At 48.0% G+C, this 15,315-nt stretch overlaps 1 protein-coding gene across 3 annotated transcripts in view; it reads left to right on the plus strand.

Moving 5' to 3' along the window:
- GHDC (GH3 domain containing) overlaps window positions 1-15,005 on the plus strand; it is a 41,373-nt gene extending 26,368 nt beyond the window's left edge. For all 3 annotated transcript variants that reach the window (XM_078610486.1, XM_078610489.1, XM_078610488.1), the window contains exons 9-11: window positions 6,284-6,417; window positions 8,435-8,523; window positions 9,954-15,005. In XM_078610486.1, coding sequence (XP_078466612.1) covers window positions 6,284-6,417; window positions 8,435-8,523; window positions 9,954-10,175 — 445 coding nt within the window. In that variant the 3' untranslated portion in view covers window positions 10,176-15,005. The remainder of the gene's footprint in view (window positions 1-6,283; window positions 6,418-8,434; window positions 8,524-9,953) is intronic.
- The last annotated feature ends 310 nt before the right edge of the window (window positions 15,006-15,315 follow it).

Genomic DNA, 15,315 nt, shown 5'->3' on the forward strand with positions numbered 1-15,315 from the left:
TGGGCGAGGATGGCGACTGGGGCGGCTTCCAGCGGCGCTTCCTCGCTCACCAGGAGATGGCACAGTGGACAGACGCCGAGGCTCTCCGCGCGCTGCCAGCACTTCTCGACAGCGACGCCCTCGCCACTCTAACATCGGCTTCGAAGGAGAGGCGCTCCACGCTGCGGAAGGCGATGCAGGTGCTGTCGGCGGTATATGGTCCACCATCGGACTGTCGCCAACTCTTTTACGATCGCCAGCGAGGGACGAAGGAGTCGCCCCTGGCGTACCGCACAAGCCTCCTGGCACTGGCGAAGGAGGCCTTTCCACGAATGGATGACGAGGGTGTCGACGCCATGGTGACAGAGAAGATACTTTTGCTGGCGGACGACTTAGACATCGTCATTGTCGCACAGGACGATGCAGAGATGTGCTCCCTCCAAGCGGCCCGTCTTCTCCACGCAAACCTGTCCTCTCAACGACGGAAGGCCAGCAAGGCGGCGAGCGGGCGTGCCGTCGCTGCAGCCACCCTCCCGGCGGAAGAGGTTTGCGCCATCGACCATCAACGGCAGCATGGAGCGGGAGTACGGGAGGACCGGGCCGGTTCAAGCCGTCTACAACATCCATCGTCGTCACCAGCGCTTCCACGCTGTTACAACTGCGGCATCCGGGGCCACGTCGCCTCGGGGTGCCGCTCTCCTGGGCAGCGCAGGACGACACCTCAACGGGACGCTGGCCCTCGTCACAAGCTCCACCATCATAATCCGGCGAGTCGCGGCACCCCTCATGCTTGGCCCACGCACACGCCCGTCACACACTCAAACACCGCAGCGAAGGGGGGGCCAATATCGCGTACCATGGCACCAACACGCACCGCTCTGGGTACTCAGATTGAACCCAGCCAGTGGTCCGTGTTGGCCCATCGGGTTGTAGCCGCGTCGTCAGGGTCGTCGGCCGTTGTGGGCCACATCGATGGGGTCGAGGTGCGCATCCTGGTCGATACAGGAGCATCGGCGACCATTATTTCGGAGTTGATTTATAACATTCTCCCTGCCCAAAGCCGTCCTTTGATGCCTGTTAACGTGCCATTCTTTGCTGCTAACGGGGGTTCACTTGGCATCATCGGACAAATTCGTGCCCAAATTTGTGTCGGGGATATTAAATTGTCTGGGCCGATTTTTGTTTCCTCCTCGCTGGCGGTTCCGTGCCTGCTGGGGACGGACTTCCTGGCCAAAATGCCGATTAGGATATTAATCGACCAGGGATGCATTGAGCTCCCATCGGGCCGACGCATGGCATTTCTGCCATCCCCCGCTACGAGCCGGACGGCGTTCGCGACGGTGCCGGCGTTCGTAGATAGAACGGTGCGCGTTCCTCCGGGGGCGCAAATGTTGATTCCCTTGAAACTTCGGCGGCCCTTCGCTAAGGGCATTGGGGCTCAAGGGGTTCTGTTGGGACCGTCTAGGGCCGGGGTCAGTGGACCTGATTTACTCCCGGCCCAGACCATAGTGAGAGGGGAAGGAGAACCCTTCATCGCGGTCCTCAATGTGGGCTCGCAGACGGTGGTGGTCCCACAGGGGACCGTGCTTGCTCACGCAACGCCGGTGCCCTGTGAGGAACCCGTCGCGAGTCATGTCGGCGCTGTCCCTGCACCGCGACCGCATTCGGACAGCGATGAAGGGTGGCTCGAGGCGCTTTGTGCGGGATCGACGGACCTGTCAAATTTAGAGCGTCAACGTCTTAAGACACTACTAAGGGAATTTTCCGACGTTTTCAGTCGGGATAAATACGATTTGGGCTGCACTAATCTGCTGCGTCACCATATTGATACGGGTGACAGCGCGCCAATACGCCAGAATCCTTTTCGGTTGAGTCCCGCCGAAAAGGACCATGTCAAATCGGCTGTTGATGACATGCTAGCCGCCGACATCATTTCTCCCTCCAACAGCCCTTGGGGAGCGCCGATCGTCCTGGTTAAGAAGCAGGACGGTTCGTTGCGGTTTTGCGTTGACTTTCGGCGCCTTAACAAAATTACGGTTGCCGACGCATACCCGCTCCCACGGATGGACGAATCGCTTGACGCCTTGGCGGGAGCGCGATTCTTCTCCACATTGGACTTACTTTCGGGATTCTGGCAGCTTCCTCTGGACGATGATTCAAAGCCTAAAACTGCTTTCCGTACTCCGCACGGCCTGTTTCAATTCAACCGGTTGCCGATGGGCTTACACTCAGCGCCGGCAACTTTCCAGCGGTTGATGGAATTGGTTTTGGCTGGATTGCAATGGGAGTCGTGCCTGATTTATTTGGATGACGTTATTGTCTTTGGCAAAACTTTTGATGAACATCTCCAGAGGTTGCGGGCGGTTTTCCTAAAGATGCGGGCTGCTAATTTGAAATTTAAGCCCCAAAAATGCCATTTGTTACGCGAGTCGGTGCGTTATTTGGGGCACATCGTGGGACGCTCAGGTATTTCTACCGATCCCGCCAAAACGCAGTGTGTAAGCTCCTGGCCGACTCCCACCTCAGTGGGAGAGGTTAGGAGTTTTATTGGGTTTGCGTCGTATTATAGACGCTTCGTCGCTAATTTTGCGACTATAGCAAAACCCCTACACGCTTTAACATCAAAAGGGGTTCGGTTCTGCTGGGGTCAGGAGGAGGAAGCTGCTTTTTGCTCCCTTCGGGACGCTTTGGTAAACGCTCCTCCCCTGATTTACCCTGATTTTTCAAAACCATTCTTGCTCGACACCGATGCGAGCAACACGGGTATTGGGGGCGTGCTCTCCCAGGTGGTTGACGGCGTGGAACGTGTGGTTGCGTACGGCAGTCGGGTGTTGTCTCCAGCGGAGCAACGATATTGTGTCACCCGTAGGGAACTGTTGGCAATTGTCCATTTCATCCAACAGTATCGCCCATATCTGTACGGTCGGCATTTCACCGTCCGCACAGATCATGCGGCACTGCAGTACGCCCTGAGGGTTCAACAGCCATCGGGACAATTGTCCCGATGGTTGGAGGTCCTCCAGGATTACGATTTCCAAACCACATACCGTAAGGGCGTTCGCCACACCAACGCGGACGCTCTGTCGCGCTTGCCAACCACCTCCGAGTGTGCATGCCTCCTGGGGTCTGGACGTTGCAGACCTCCAGGGGACACATCGGTTCCTGTCTTGGCGGCCGCCAACGACGACGATACAGTAGTTACTAATTCGATCGAACAACAGGGCAAAGATTCCCTGTTGGGGTTGCCCGTCATTGACTGGGGGCGCCTCCAGATGGAGGATGTGTCCCTCCTCGGGTGGCGACGTCGCGTTGGCGGTGCGGCGGGGGGAAAAAGAGGTGGTTCCGACGCATGGGAAATGTGCCAAGGCCTGCTGATGCATTGGGACGGGAAGTCGCGTCGACATCGGCTGGTGGTCCCTACTGGGTTGCGGGGCAGGGTGGTATGGGCCGCTCATGAGCGCCTCCTACACCTGGGGACCCAAAAGACTCTCGCCTTGCTGCAACTTGATTTTTATTGGCCTGGCATGACGAGGGATGTTGGGGATTTGTTGGGATCATGCCCTCGATGTGCACAACGCAAACCGCCGGCACGGGAGTCTAACCCGCCCTTGCAATCGATCAAAGTGTCCAGGATAAACGAGCTGGTCGCTCTGGACATTTTGGGACCATTCCCCGCCACCCCCAGGGGGAATAGATATTTGTTGACTGGTGTCGAGTATTTTACACGCTGGCCTATGGCCTGGCCTCTGGCCAACCAGTCGGCAGCAGCCATCGTGGAGGCCTTTGTTCAGGGTTATGTCCTGGACAAAGGTGCTCCGGAGAGGCTGCTGACCGACCAGGGCAGAAATTTTTCCGGTAAACTACTCAGACAAGTCTGTGATCTCCTGGGCACAAAGAAAATTCGGACCTCCCCATATCACCCACAAACTGACGGGATGGTCGAACGGTTGCATCGCACCATCACGTCCATGTTATCACAACAAGTTTCGGACTCGCAAACGGATTGGGACCTACAAATTCAGGGGGTCTTGGCGGCGTACCGGATGGCACCCCATGCAGCTACGGGGTTTTCTCCCTTTTACCTCATGTACGGCCGAGAACCAGACCCGCCTGTTCGTGCCCAGTTGCAGATCCCCGTGCCGCAGGGAAAAACTAATCTGGCTGACCACGTTAAATTTAATCTGGACAAATTGACCGAGGCACGGGATGCTGCAATGCAAAACTCTGACCTCCGTCAGAAGGCGAATGAGCGCCTCAGATTGAGTCGAGCGCACATGCTGCAGTGGAAGCCGGGGGACAAGGCATGGCTGCACTGCCCCCAGGTGCCACTGGCAACCTCCTCTAAACTGGTGCGGCCGTGGCGGGGCCCTGTGGAAGTGGTGGAGGTGTTACGACCGCAGTGCGTGCGCATCAAGTGGGGGAAGCGGCGATGGTTCGTGCACCCCTCTAGGTTAAAACCCTTCTCTGCGGTACACAATCACACTTCACACGCGCGTGGCCAAGCATGTGGGGGGTCGGCCGACTCGCTGGGTCCGTCTCCGTCGCTCTCACCTAATGCCTTGCCGGCTGTGCCACCTTCAGGTGCATCAGGAGTGACGGGCTCACGCCCAATCACCCCTCCTGCGGATACCGAGGGTCACGCGGAGTCGGATGAATGCTCACCCCAAAACGGACAATTGCCACCTGATGGTCCGCCACACGCGGTTACCCCATGTGAGGGGCCCGCTGCAAGGACGCGCGCTAAAATGCGCAAACTGTTGTGAGGCCGGAAAATGTGTACATAGCTGTTGTGTTCATTGGATGTTGTGTGGGTGGTGTGTTCCCCACTCCTCGGATGTACATATGTTGGCTTCACCGTGTGTTGTGTGTGCGTGGTGGGTTCCCTGCTGATTGTATATAGGCTGTTTTTTTTACGGAATTCGTATTTATTCGGGGGGGGTGCGACGGGTTGTTTTCTCATCTTGCTGTTGCGTTCTTGTTCTGGTTCCTGTTATTGTTCAAAAATAGTGAGGCACACGCGCGGTCAGGGGGTGAAGGCACCTTTATTGTCAAATTTTTGTATGTTGGCAGCCGGGACGGCTGCATGCTATGCGGGGGGGAGTGATGTAGGGGTGTTAGAGAGAGAGCCCGTTATGCATGGCAGCCTATGGTAAACAAACACAGTAGGCGGGGCTACATGTGTGCACGAGCAGGTGCCCTCTGCGACGTCCGCGCCAGACACCCTGGGGGGTCGATTCGGTCATTATGATCCCCCGGGGCCCCACCCCTCAGGGAGGGGTTGGGTATAAAAGGGGAATGTATCGAGGGGCTCGGGAGTGTTGTGTTAGCTAAGAAGAGGAGACGGAAGACGTCCTAGATAGAGCCCTGGTCTCCCCCTGGCACGCCGTCCTTATCAGGACCGCGCAGGCTCGAGCCAGTGGCGTGGTACCAGAGCCAGAGCCAGTGCTGGTCTGGACTCTGGGTACCGGGCCCGACTGACCAGTGTCGGGCCAAGATAGCCTCCCCTAGCCCATTAGAGGAGGACTCAGAGGCAGGCTAGGGTTAGCCTAGAGGTGTGTCCTCAGATAGACGGGTGAGGGGGCCGATACCCCCTCAGTGTGTATGTCACAACGTGTGGTGTTAAATAAACAAGTGTGCCTCCAACTCCGGTGTGAACGAGTCATAAGCGTTACTACATATGTAATGCGCATATGCTGCGTTACCAAGGCACATTGGAAGTTATTGGGCAAATTCATCCAATTTTCCGTACGTATTTCGAAAACCCAATAGACCATGAGACTCAATCGAGTGCAAAACAATACAGTAAAGGTAAATATCAAGTTATTGCCAGGAATGTCAAGTTTTTAACTCACTTTTTGGTATGGATATTGATTGCATGTATTGGTATGCTTTATTCCAGCGTCATTGGACACGTAAACATTCTCTCCAGCAATGAAGCCTGTATGGTTTAGCATTAAAATCAATAAAGCTCTATTGAAATTTAGTGAGCCTTTTGTGTATAAAAAGTATGAGAACATGGTCGTGAGCTTTGCCAGATTTATTCTACCTGCTTGAGCATCAAACTCCACGGAAGGCCAATTACTTGGTTCATTAATGATGGGGGCCGTGCGGGTTTGTATTTGTCAGCAAGAGATGTTAAAGCAATTTAAAACTTGAAAGTTCACCCTGCCCTATGAGTGAAACCAATCAACCTCCGGGCTGTAATTTTTTTTCGGGCGCCCAAAATAATCCATTCACATTTCCACGTTGTTCCGTTGCCGGATTACATAGTTCATGAGCAGCCCCCCGCCATGTCGCTTGACAGGCAGGGCATGATGCTGAACGTGCGAGGAGAGAAGACGTCCGAAGGTTTGTTCGACAGGGTCATGAAGCGCACCGCTCGCATCTGGGGTGGCTCCGAGCTGCTCGACTACTGCTGTGCGGAGAGTGTCCTTCTTGGTACGTGGAGGAAATACAGACCCAGTCTCCTTGCTGCTTGTTAGTTTTGTTATCTTTCTTTGCCATCTCCTTTTGTCTTTTCAACCGCACTTGTCCTCCAAGCCGTGCTTTCGCTTCCACATCAGGAGACTGATCGTCCATTCGTAACTCTATGGGGCAGTGCATCAACCTGTGTTCGAGAATGGCCTGTGGAAGGTGATATCAAGGAACTACTATTGGAACCTCATTTGCCAGTAACAAAATATGATCATTGGTTTTGTACCCTTTTATCTGGCAACAAAACTGACACCTTTTTTACAAGGAGTCATGTTTGCATTGACCACAATACCTGCAGTCGTAATGCATACAAAAAACATAACTCTGATAATGTATGCACTGTCCTTGAAATTGATTGGTCCACACCCGAGACAGCTTTCTTTAGAGCCAAGTCTCACATGGGTTGGACCAGATGAGGCCTGCAGGTATTGTGGTCAATGCAAACATGACTCCTTGTAAATAAGGTGTCAGTTTTGTTGCCAGATAAAAGGGTAAAAAAACAATTATCATCAAGGAACTACTTTTGACAAGGAGGCCTACTCTTTCACGTACTCTGCTGGAGGATGAAATGTTCGTCACATAGCAGCCATAGAGTGTTTTTTTTTCATACCTATATATGCAGAACTACAGCTTTGCCAAATTTATTGAAAATCAAATTTAATGCGATTGGTTGTTTGTGCAGTCAACTAATTGTGAAAACCCGGTTGTAATTTCGGGTGGCTGCTCAAACTCGAGCCAAGATCTCAGCAGTGCCGATTCCACGCTCTCACCACTGAGCAAGCTGCCCACCTCGCATTAGCGGCGCCTGCCTCGGACGTTTGCCGCCGCAAGGAGCCCCGAGCTCTCCCGGATCCACCATTAGCCATGTCACCGCAAGGCAATAATTGACTGTACGTATGGATGATGTCCATCATTATCGCGTCTTTTACAAGTCAGCCTCAATTGCTTTTGACTTGTTTCCCTATAGGTCTTGTTTCTTTTTTCTTTCTTTTCAATGCTCTGGTTTTCTCCAAAAAAATTATAATTCTGAAACAGGAATTGGCCAGACACCTAGTAGGAACCTCGATTGAAATAAGGCCATGTTATCATTCGACAATTAAATAAACAATTTTGGGGGAATTTTGCCACTTTTCTGTATTAACAATTTCAAAGTTTACATCGTAACTGAGATGGACAATCACAGTACGCAACCTTAACTCTGTATTCATTTAAATAAGTCACCTATTCTAGACCACAATGCAAGCATAATATACAGCATCTTTTAAGCTATCAGCCTTCCAGACTTGTATCTCACCCTTGAGGTATGTGGTACAGAGTTCCAAGTACTAATTTAGAACAGCAGAAATCCTGGCTGCGATTCCATGCAGTGATTAAACTGAGTTTTCCTACATTGAGAGCCGCTGCTCACAGCTTGCTTTGGCTAAATTCTAATGCCACTCGACAAACACCACGCTGATGTAGAGCGGGTGAGGAAGTGTTGCCCCCTGTCGTGTTGAACAGACGTCACTTTGATGAGTCTTAGAAGTGTCATGTGATATCAGCTTCGGCGGGTCATTCGCTAAGAAACAAGGGTTGCACTGTGGTGAAAGAGATGCAAATTCATGTTGCGTCTCATGACATAATGCCGATAGCACAATTGGGATGCAATTGGGAAAAAAAAAGCGCACATAATTTTAAGGAAATGAATGTCATGCATTCTGCACTTGTACTATGCTGGCAAGCATAACAACACTTTTGAGCTTTCACATTCACTTAATAGACATGTATTGAAGAGTGATTATTTTGTACAATACAACATTGCTCAGTGGTTATTTAGGTAATTGTTTCTTGCACTGTTAAATATATATATTTGCATTGATATGATGATGATGATGATGATTATACATTTGCAATTGTTGCTGCTGCTGATGATGACGACGATGTGTATTCCTTTCTCTGAGCCTAAAAGCATTTGTATTCAATGTTTGTTTTCTTATTTTAGGAAACTCAGCAGGAACTTCTGACCCACACTATGAGGTGTTCGTGGAAGTCAAAGGAACCCAATATTTATCTGATGAAAAGAGAAACAAGGTTTTCCCTGTTTATTTGTTTTTAAGATGTGCACTTACGAGAGCTTGGTGTATGTTTAAAACACTGTGGTTTGTTTCAGTTGTAACCTTTTCCACCATCAAGGTGAGATTTATGTATACATTACAAATGCTGATTTAACTTGATTAAATGGTTAAGGTACAACCGCTTCACACATTGCTCATACAGCCGCCTCCTATCAACGGAAACTTGATGAACGTGTCACCTGTAATTTTTTGCTACCTGAAGAAATTTATTTTAATGTTATATATTGCTGAGGGGATACATAACTTGCTTAAGTATTAACTGCATTATTCAGGAATTGAACAGAGTGCACTGGTATAGGAGCCCATTGATTAAAATCCAAGTGCTGTCCCCACTTTGAAATGTGCATTTGGTTGTGTTAAACGTTAACAAGGGATGGTGACATCAACGGCTTTGGCCATGATGCTGTCTTGATCTTGATTTTTAATATATCTTGAAAGTTCTAAGGGGGTGGTGATGATTCCGTGTTACTGTGGCAGGGACCAGTCTATCCTCAGCGAAGGAAAACTACTGTTAACTTCTGACCAAATTGTGCGGCCTCACTGGGTAGTATTAATTTTACCAACTCTGGAGGGATCTTTGGTTTGGTTTATTTTGCCAAAGATAAAACCCATTGGGAATGAACTGCTCATTTTACATGGGGACCTGGTTACAGAATAGAAACTTGGTTACAGAAAAATAAAAAAATAAAAAAATAATCCAAAAACAACTGTACGTGGTCAGGGTCTGAATGACAAGGTCGTGCGTCAACATGAAACAAACCAGCAGAAATAATACAACAAGGCTGGCAGAACACATCACATACACAAAGTATTGCGTACAAGACAGCACCAAGTTATGTAAGATTGCAAATATGTTTTTTTTTTATCTTTATCTTGGTCAACTATGGATGGGATGTGATTTGCGAGTGTATGATTATGTCGGCCACAATAATATGGCCAGAACTAGTGCCATAACGTACAGAGGCGCTGCTGTGGTGTAATGGTTAACACACGTACTGGACTTGTAATCCAGGGGTCGCCGGTTCGATCTCCTGGCTTGGCAGTTGAAACAATCAAATTTTTTCTTAAATCTCCCTGCCTCTCTGCACCCAGCAGTAAAAATGGGTACACCACAGTCAGTGAATCAGCAGCAGCAGCGTGGTGAGCTACAGTGTGGGCACTGTCACTTCTTCATAGATGTCTGGCCAGCGTGAGAGAGTGGGTCAAACATGTCCACGAGAAGGAGCTTTCTAGAGCGTCGTCTGATAGAGGACCTTTCGCCAGCCGTGGTATGAGCAAGGAATTGCATGGCTGAGCCTTTACCTTTTCCTATAACATACAGCAAACTATACGACTGCTTCTCAACCAACGATACGAATTCACTATTGTTTGTGCATGTGTCCCCAGCTCGATCAGTTTCTGCAGGAAGAGTCGGCGGTGTACAAGTCATTCCGCAACAAAGGCAGCATCGGGCCAGCCCGGGTAAACCTGATCCACCAAGGGGCATTCCAGGATCTCAAGAAATATGCCCTCGAGAAATCTGGAGCCAGTCCTAACCAGTACAAGACTCCCCGGGTGCTGAAGAACAAGGAGCAGGTTGACATTTTATTGCAGAGATGCATTGCCTGAATATGGAGCAAGCTGGATGAGACTGTACGTCCCAGCATGTGGCAAGCCCATAAAGCAAAGACTGCCTCAACGGCAAATGGCAATAGTGATGGTAGAAATGCAGTTCTCAGGCATTTAAAATGTGTGCGATGAGTGCATACTTTTTGTTTTCGTTTCCTTTTCATGGTTTATCTCCGAAGCCTTTAGGTCTTAAAAAGTTAGAATAAACAAATATGAGCAATATGTGTCCACAAAGTTGGTTGGTACATTGCCCCAATATTCAGTTTAATGACGAAAACTATAATGATGTAGTAAGGGTGAAAATAATGGTTTCAATTCCACTGATGAACCAGTGGATGTCTGCTGTCTCCCAGTCGGTTCAGATCTAAATACAAGCAGTCCCTGCTTTTATAACACGAATATTTTGTGGAAACCCCATATCTGTCAATCCCTCATCGGTGCCCCTACCGTATTACAGACCAATTCAGACTGTATTGGTTACCCAGTGCCCTTATAAATCTCAACGTTCATCCTACAAAGTCCCATCACAAGGGAGAAACACAAACAAATAAACCAAAAAAAAATGTCGCCCGTATTGTAACGGCTGTACGCCGTATGGATCTGAAAACGCAATTTCCCCGTACAAGAATACGGGTAAACCGTATGGGGTTGACGGGTATGAAACCCAGTCGTAAATCGCATCGTCATAAAGCAGACCCCTATTTTCCCATAGTAAAAAACAGTAGAAACATCACTTGCCGATGTATTTTATTTAATTTTGTAAGCCATATTTAACAGGGTTCAATCGGTAAGAATCTGCAAAAAAACCCAGCTGAGAATAACAAATGATCCAAGCCGAGTAACGTCGGAAACCGGACCGACTCTGTTCAAATGCGTTCAGAGTCGTGTCGGAAGATGCGCCGTAAATCCAGTTTCTGCGTCGTAAATCGATCCATGGTGACGGTCGCATGTCCTGTGTGCACGGCTGTGGCCGTGTAGACAGATGTGCGATTGGCAGTTTTTCTTCCCACATTGCTTGCACTAGTAGCTTAATGTTTTGAAGGAACGGCCATGTAAACTATGACCCAAGTAGGGGTGGCTGGGTAGCACAGTCGTCCAAAAAATGACATCTTGGGGTGCAATTAGAGTAGCCACCGACAAACCAGGTTCTCGAGTCGAGTGAGTTGATTGGTTCAGCCTGCTCCACCAATCGCTGCAGGTAGCATTTTTGTTGTATAAGTTTTGTACTTCATTGGCAAAATGCTAACTCAGACAATTAACACTTATCGGTGGAACTGCCACACAAATAATGTATGTACGTGACAGAATATGTGGGGCAGTGTTCCTGTAGTGGGCGGATAAAATAGGTCACCTTAAGAGGTCTCAGAAGTAGTTCTGTGGTGTCTTTTCTTACGAGCAAGTCTTTAATGCGTATGCAACTGCCGAAAGCACAATTTAAGTTAAATTGGAGAAATTACTACAAAATATTAAAATATGACAATGGCACTTGATAACCAATTTTTGCAAACTATGTCGTCAACGTTGTCAACGTTGTCACTTTCTGTGCAGAAGTTAAGTGCGAACGTATTCTTTAAAAACTGTGTTCCCTGCTGGGCTCAATTCGTTTTTTTTTATGCAGAAAAGTGTATTTGGCATCTCACGCATTCGAAATAAGCTTCGTCATTTTGTTGTTGTTTAAGTCTGCTTTGTCACATGCTCTGGTGACACATGGCCACACACACACAGATCAATATCTCCCAGCTATCCTTTTTTTTACTTTCGATCCACTCCTATAACCATATATAAAATGTATTTGAATTATTTACATCCAATATGATGACATACGTAATATGTGTTGCCCCTCCCGGCGTTTTGTTTCAAAACCGTGAAGGGGCTTTTCGGAGGTTTGCAAAGATCAGCCAGCAGTTTGCCGTGATGAATTAAACATCCTTCCTCGTGTAGTTCCACACACATCCTTCTTAAAGACGTCTAGCATATTTTTTGTTCCAGCTTCAATCTGCATAAGGCAGCTCATTTCTGCACTCTGCACAATTCTGTATCTATATGCCTGACTTTGTATTGAATAATTTTTCAACAATGGAGCCGAATCGAGCCGCTAAATTCAAGGCCGTAAAATTTTAGGAGAATTATATTGTTGTATCAAGGCCGACTATACTTTACACAAGTGCGTTCTTGTGCCAAATGTATGTTCCTTAATCCAGGTTTGTAGACATTTAGTCACCGTTTATTTACTTAAATACGTTAATCAGATCATTAGGCAGGTGCCCAAGCTGCACGGGTCTGGCTGCCATAGCCAGCCAAGTAAGAGTTGAAGAGGCCAAGGCCGTGTATGAATACCATGAATTGGCTACGAGCAGGTTGAACTGCATATGCAGACATAAACACAGGCACACATGCACGCAATCCAACACACCCACACATCCATCGCAATGGCAACATTATCCGTTTATTATCACACTTTGCTTTGGTGATACGCAAATTAGCTGTTTACCAGATGTGGCCATTTAACTTTCAAAATATCGTATTGCTGAGTTATCACTTATTTCATTGTGAAAGACCCATGTGTATACACTGTGTTCACGCAGAATAGAGCAAACAGCATATCGCTAGTGAGACTATGAGGATAACTGCTTGATTCACCATACTGATGCATTGGTTGGCATCGGTCAATCTGACAATAAGGCCCAACCTCTATATAGAGCTTGAGCTCTCAATCTGTGCGTCACTTATGTTCAGAATATTTTACATGAAGCAGCAAGATAAGGTGTTTGTTTATATGTGTATATTCATTCAAGTATCAATCAAACATGCATCATGAAGATCTTGCCTACAAGAGGTGATGGATTTCTCAAACAACACGAGACGAGCATTGGGACCGGTTGAGATGGGAAAGCTCTCTGCGTTTTTTTTATTTCACTCAAGAAATAGGAGAGGCACTGAGACCCCTTTTGTCTTTAACAGTCCAAAAACGTCAAGTGGCCAGCAACCAACAGCACCCACAAACATGCATCGGATGAACGGCCAGCACGTCTCTCGAATTGGGCAAGGTTACGGGAGCTCAGGAAGAGAGACGGGACGGGAGGGAATTTTCACATCGAACAGCTGCGAGGGAAGACGCAGAAAGAGAAGCGCTGTGACCTGCGGTGTGGGGGGGGGGGGGTGACAGTGTGGATGAGGCGAGATGGGCAGTCTGGCAGACTCACAGGAGGAAGAGGAATTAAACGAGTGACGTTCACGGTGGTAGCGTTAGGCGAGCGATATGGAGGTGCTGAATGCCGATGGGCAAGTGACTGGCGGGTGACATCAAAGCATCAAAGCAGAATTCAACATTTGGCACTGACGCCTGTCCAATTGTGTTATGGATCTCGATACATCGATAATGCTGAGGTATGGATTTTGTTCAGTCTGTTTCATGAGCAAAGAAGTGGGCTTACTTGAAAGACAAATCTGATGCAGGGCTATCTCTATGGGACCCTTTTTGGCAGTATCAGGATATGAAATGATAAAAAGTGCCTTTGCCCCTTTCTGGCATACCTGCAGGCGTTAAGAGGTTTGTTAATGCTTAACCCAGAGCTAGTAATGCCTTGGTGTTTTCATTGTCCTTGTACTGTTTGCCTTTTGGCGGCCTTCGGTCTGGCACTGGTGAGACAAAGCCTGGTGTCGACCAATTTGTTTCGAGGACAGTGCGTATATTATATGAAAGCATAATTGTTAGCATTTTTTCACCACAAGTATGTGTGGTTAATGCGGACTTGATGCCTCGTAATTAGTGTCTCTTTGGTGCTTGAATATCTTAACACTTCGTGCGTTTGTGTCAGAAAGTGTTAAGCCCCCATTTTTTTAAATCAATCAATGAACGCACGACCATCGCAAAAGGAAACGGCACCTCCATTGCTTTTTCCATCATCGCTAAACATGTGCATGGAAGTGTAAGAACAGAGTTGCGTAATGCCTGACCATTCACACACAGCCACCACAACAACACAATATCAGTATCAGAAATAGTTCGTGTCTTGTGCAGGCTTTCATCGCTCTGGCTCTGTGCCCTTTCTCCACACACCGTGTGGATGACATCCTCATGGGTACTTTACTTTGATCCACTTACATCGTGTTGGAGTGATACACACACACGCGTCTGGAAATTGAATTACTTCTCTGTTCAGCCAGCTGGTGCTCGGTGAGTCTGGCTATCGATCTGTCTTGTCTACCAACTAGCAGTGCGTGCAGTCACTCGCGCAACAATAGCAAAACAAAAACAATAATGTTCAGGATTTTAGAGTCTGCCATTCACTCTATCACCCTAAGTCTACAAGACGTCATTTGCCAGTCGGCAAATACTCCTTGGGACATGGGAGATTTGTTTGTGTGTTCTCCAAGGATCATGTATGTCAGCAGAAGTAAAACTTTAGCTGGAGATAGGGCTGGGTGTTTGAAATTCACTGGGATTGTCTCCTGGTTGTGGCATTTCTAAAGTGTGACAAGTCTCTGGTGGCTTGAGTTGGATGTCTTGCTATTGTATTGGACTCGCAAAGGTTGGCCATGTCTCGCGTGAATCTGGCCCCAGGATAAGTGACCTCCAGTGTGCTCCCAGGCCCTTTCGTTAGGGTAGTGATCCAAAGCTGCTGTGGGCTCGTGCAAGTGCATTGTAGCATGTCCAAGGATGTAACAGGAGCTGGCCAAGGCGAGGGCCAATGTGGCTTTAAACTGGCTGAGCAGATGGTCACACCAAAGATATCAGACTCCCGGTTTTAGCCCTTTTGTGATGTTATTTTTTTTATGCAGGAAATTCACCTCGTTCATTTACGTACATAAATTGGATATTGTATTATGCATTTAATTTTCTTACATCTGCCTGTGCCACGATCGCATTGCTTGAGTAGGGCATTATGAGTCTCATTGAATGATAATTATAATCAAGCAGTGTTGTCAATGTTAGGGAGTTGAAGATCACTTATTATTTTTGTAGGTTCTGATTATGGTATGGATTCATACTTGAAAATAGAGAACACTCATGTTTTTGTTCTCAAAACAACACTATAGGTTTTGGCTTTTTTTTATTCGATTATATTGATTTTAACCGGCTCTTATGTTGTATATTTCAGGAATCTAGCTGTTACCACATCTTGAAGGCTTTATGCAT

Source organism: Lampetra planeri, chromosome 34 (genome assembly GCF_965212315.1).
Source record: "Lampetra planeri chromosome 34, kcLamPlan1.2.h2, whole genome shotgun sequence".
NCBI lineage: Eukaryota > Metazoa > Chordata > Hyperoartia > Petromyzontiformes > Petromyzontidae > Lampetra > Lampetra planeri.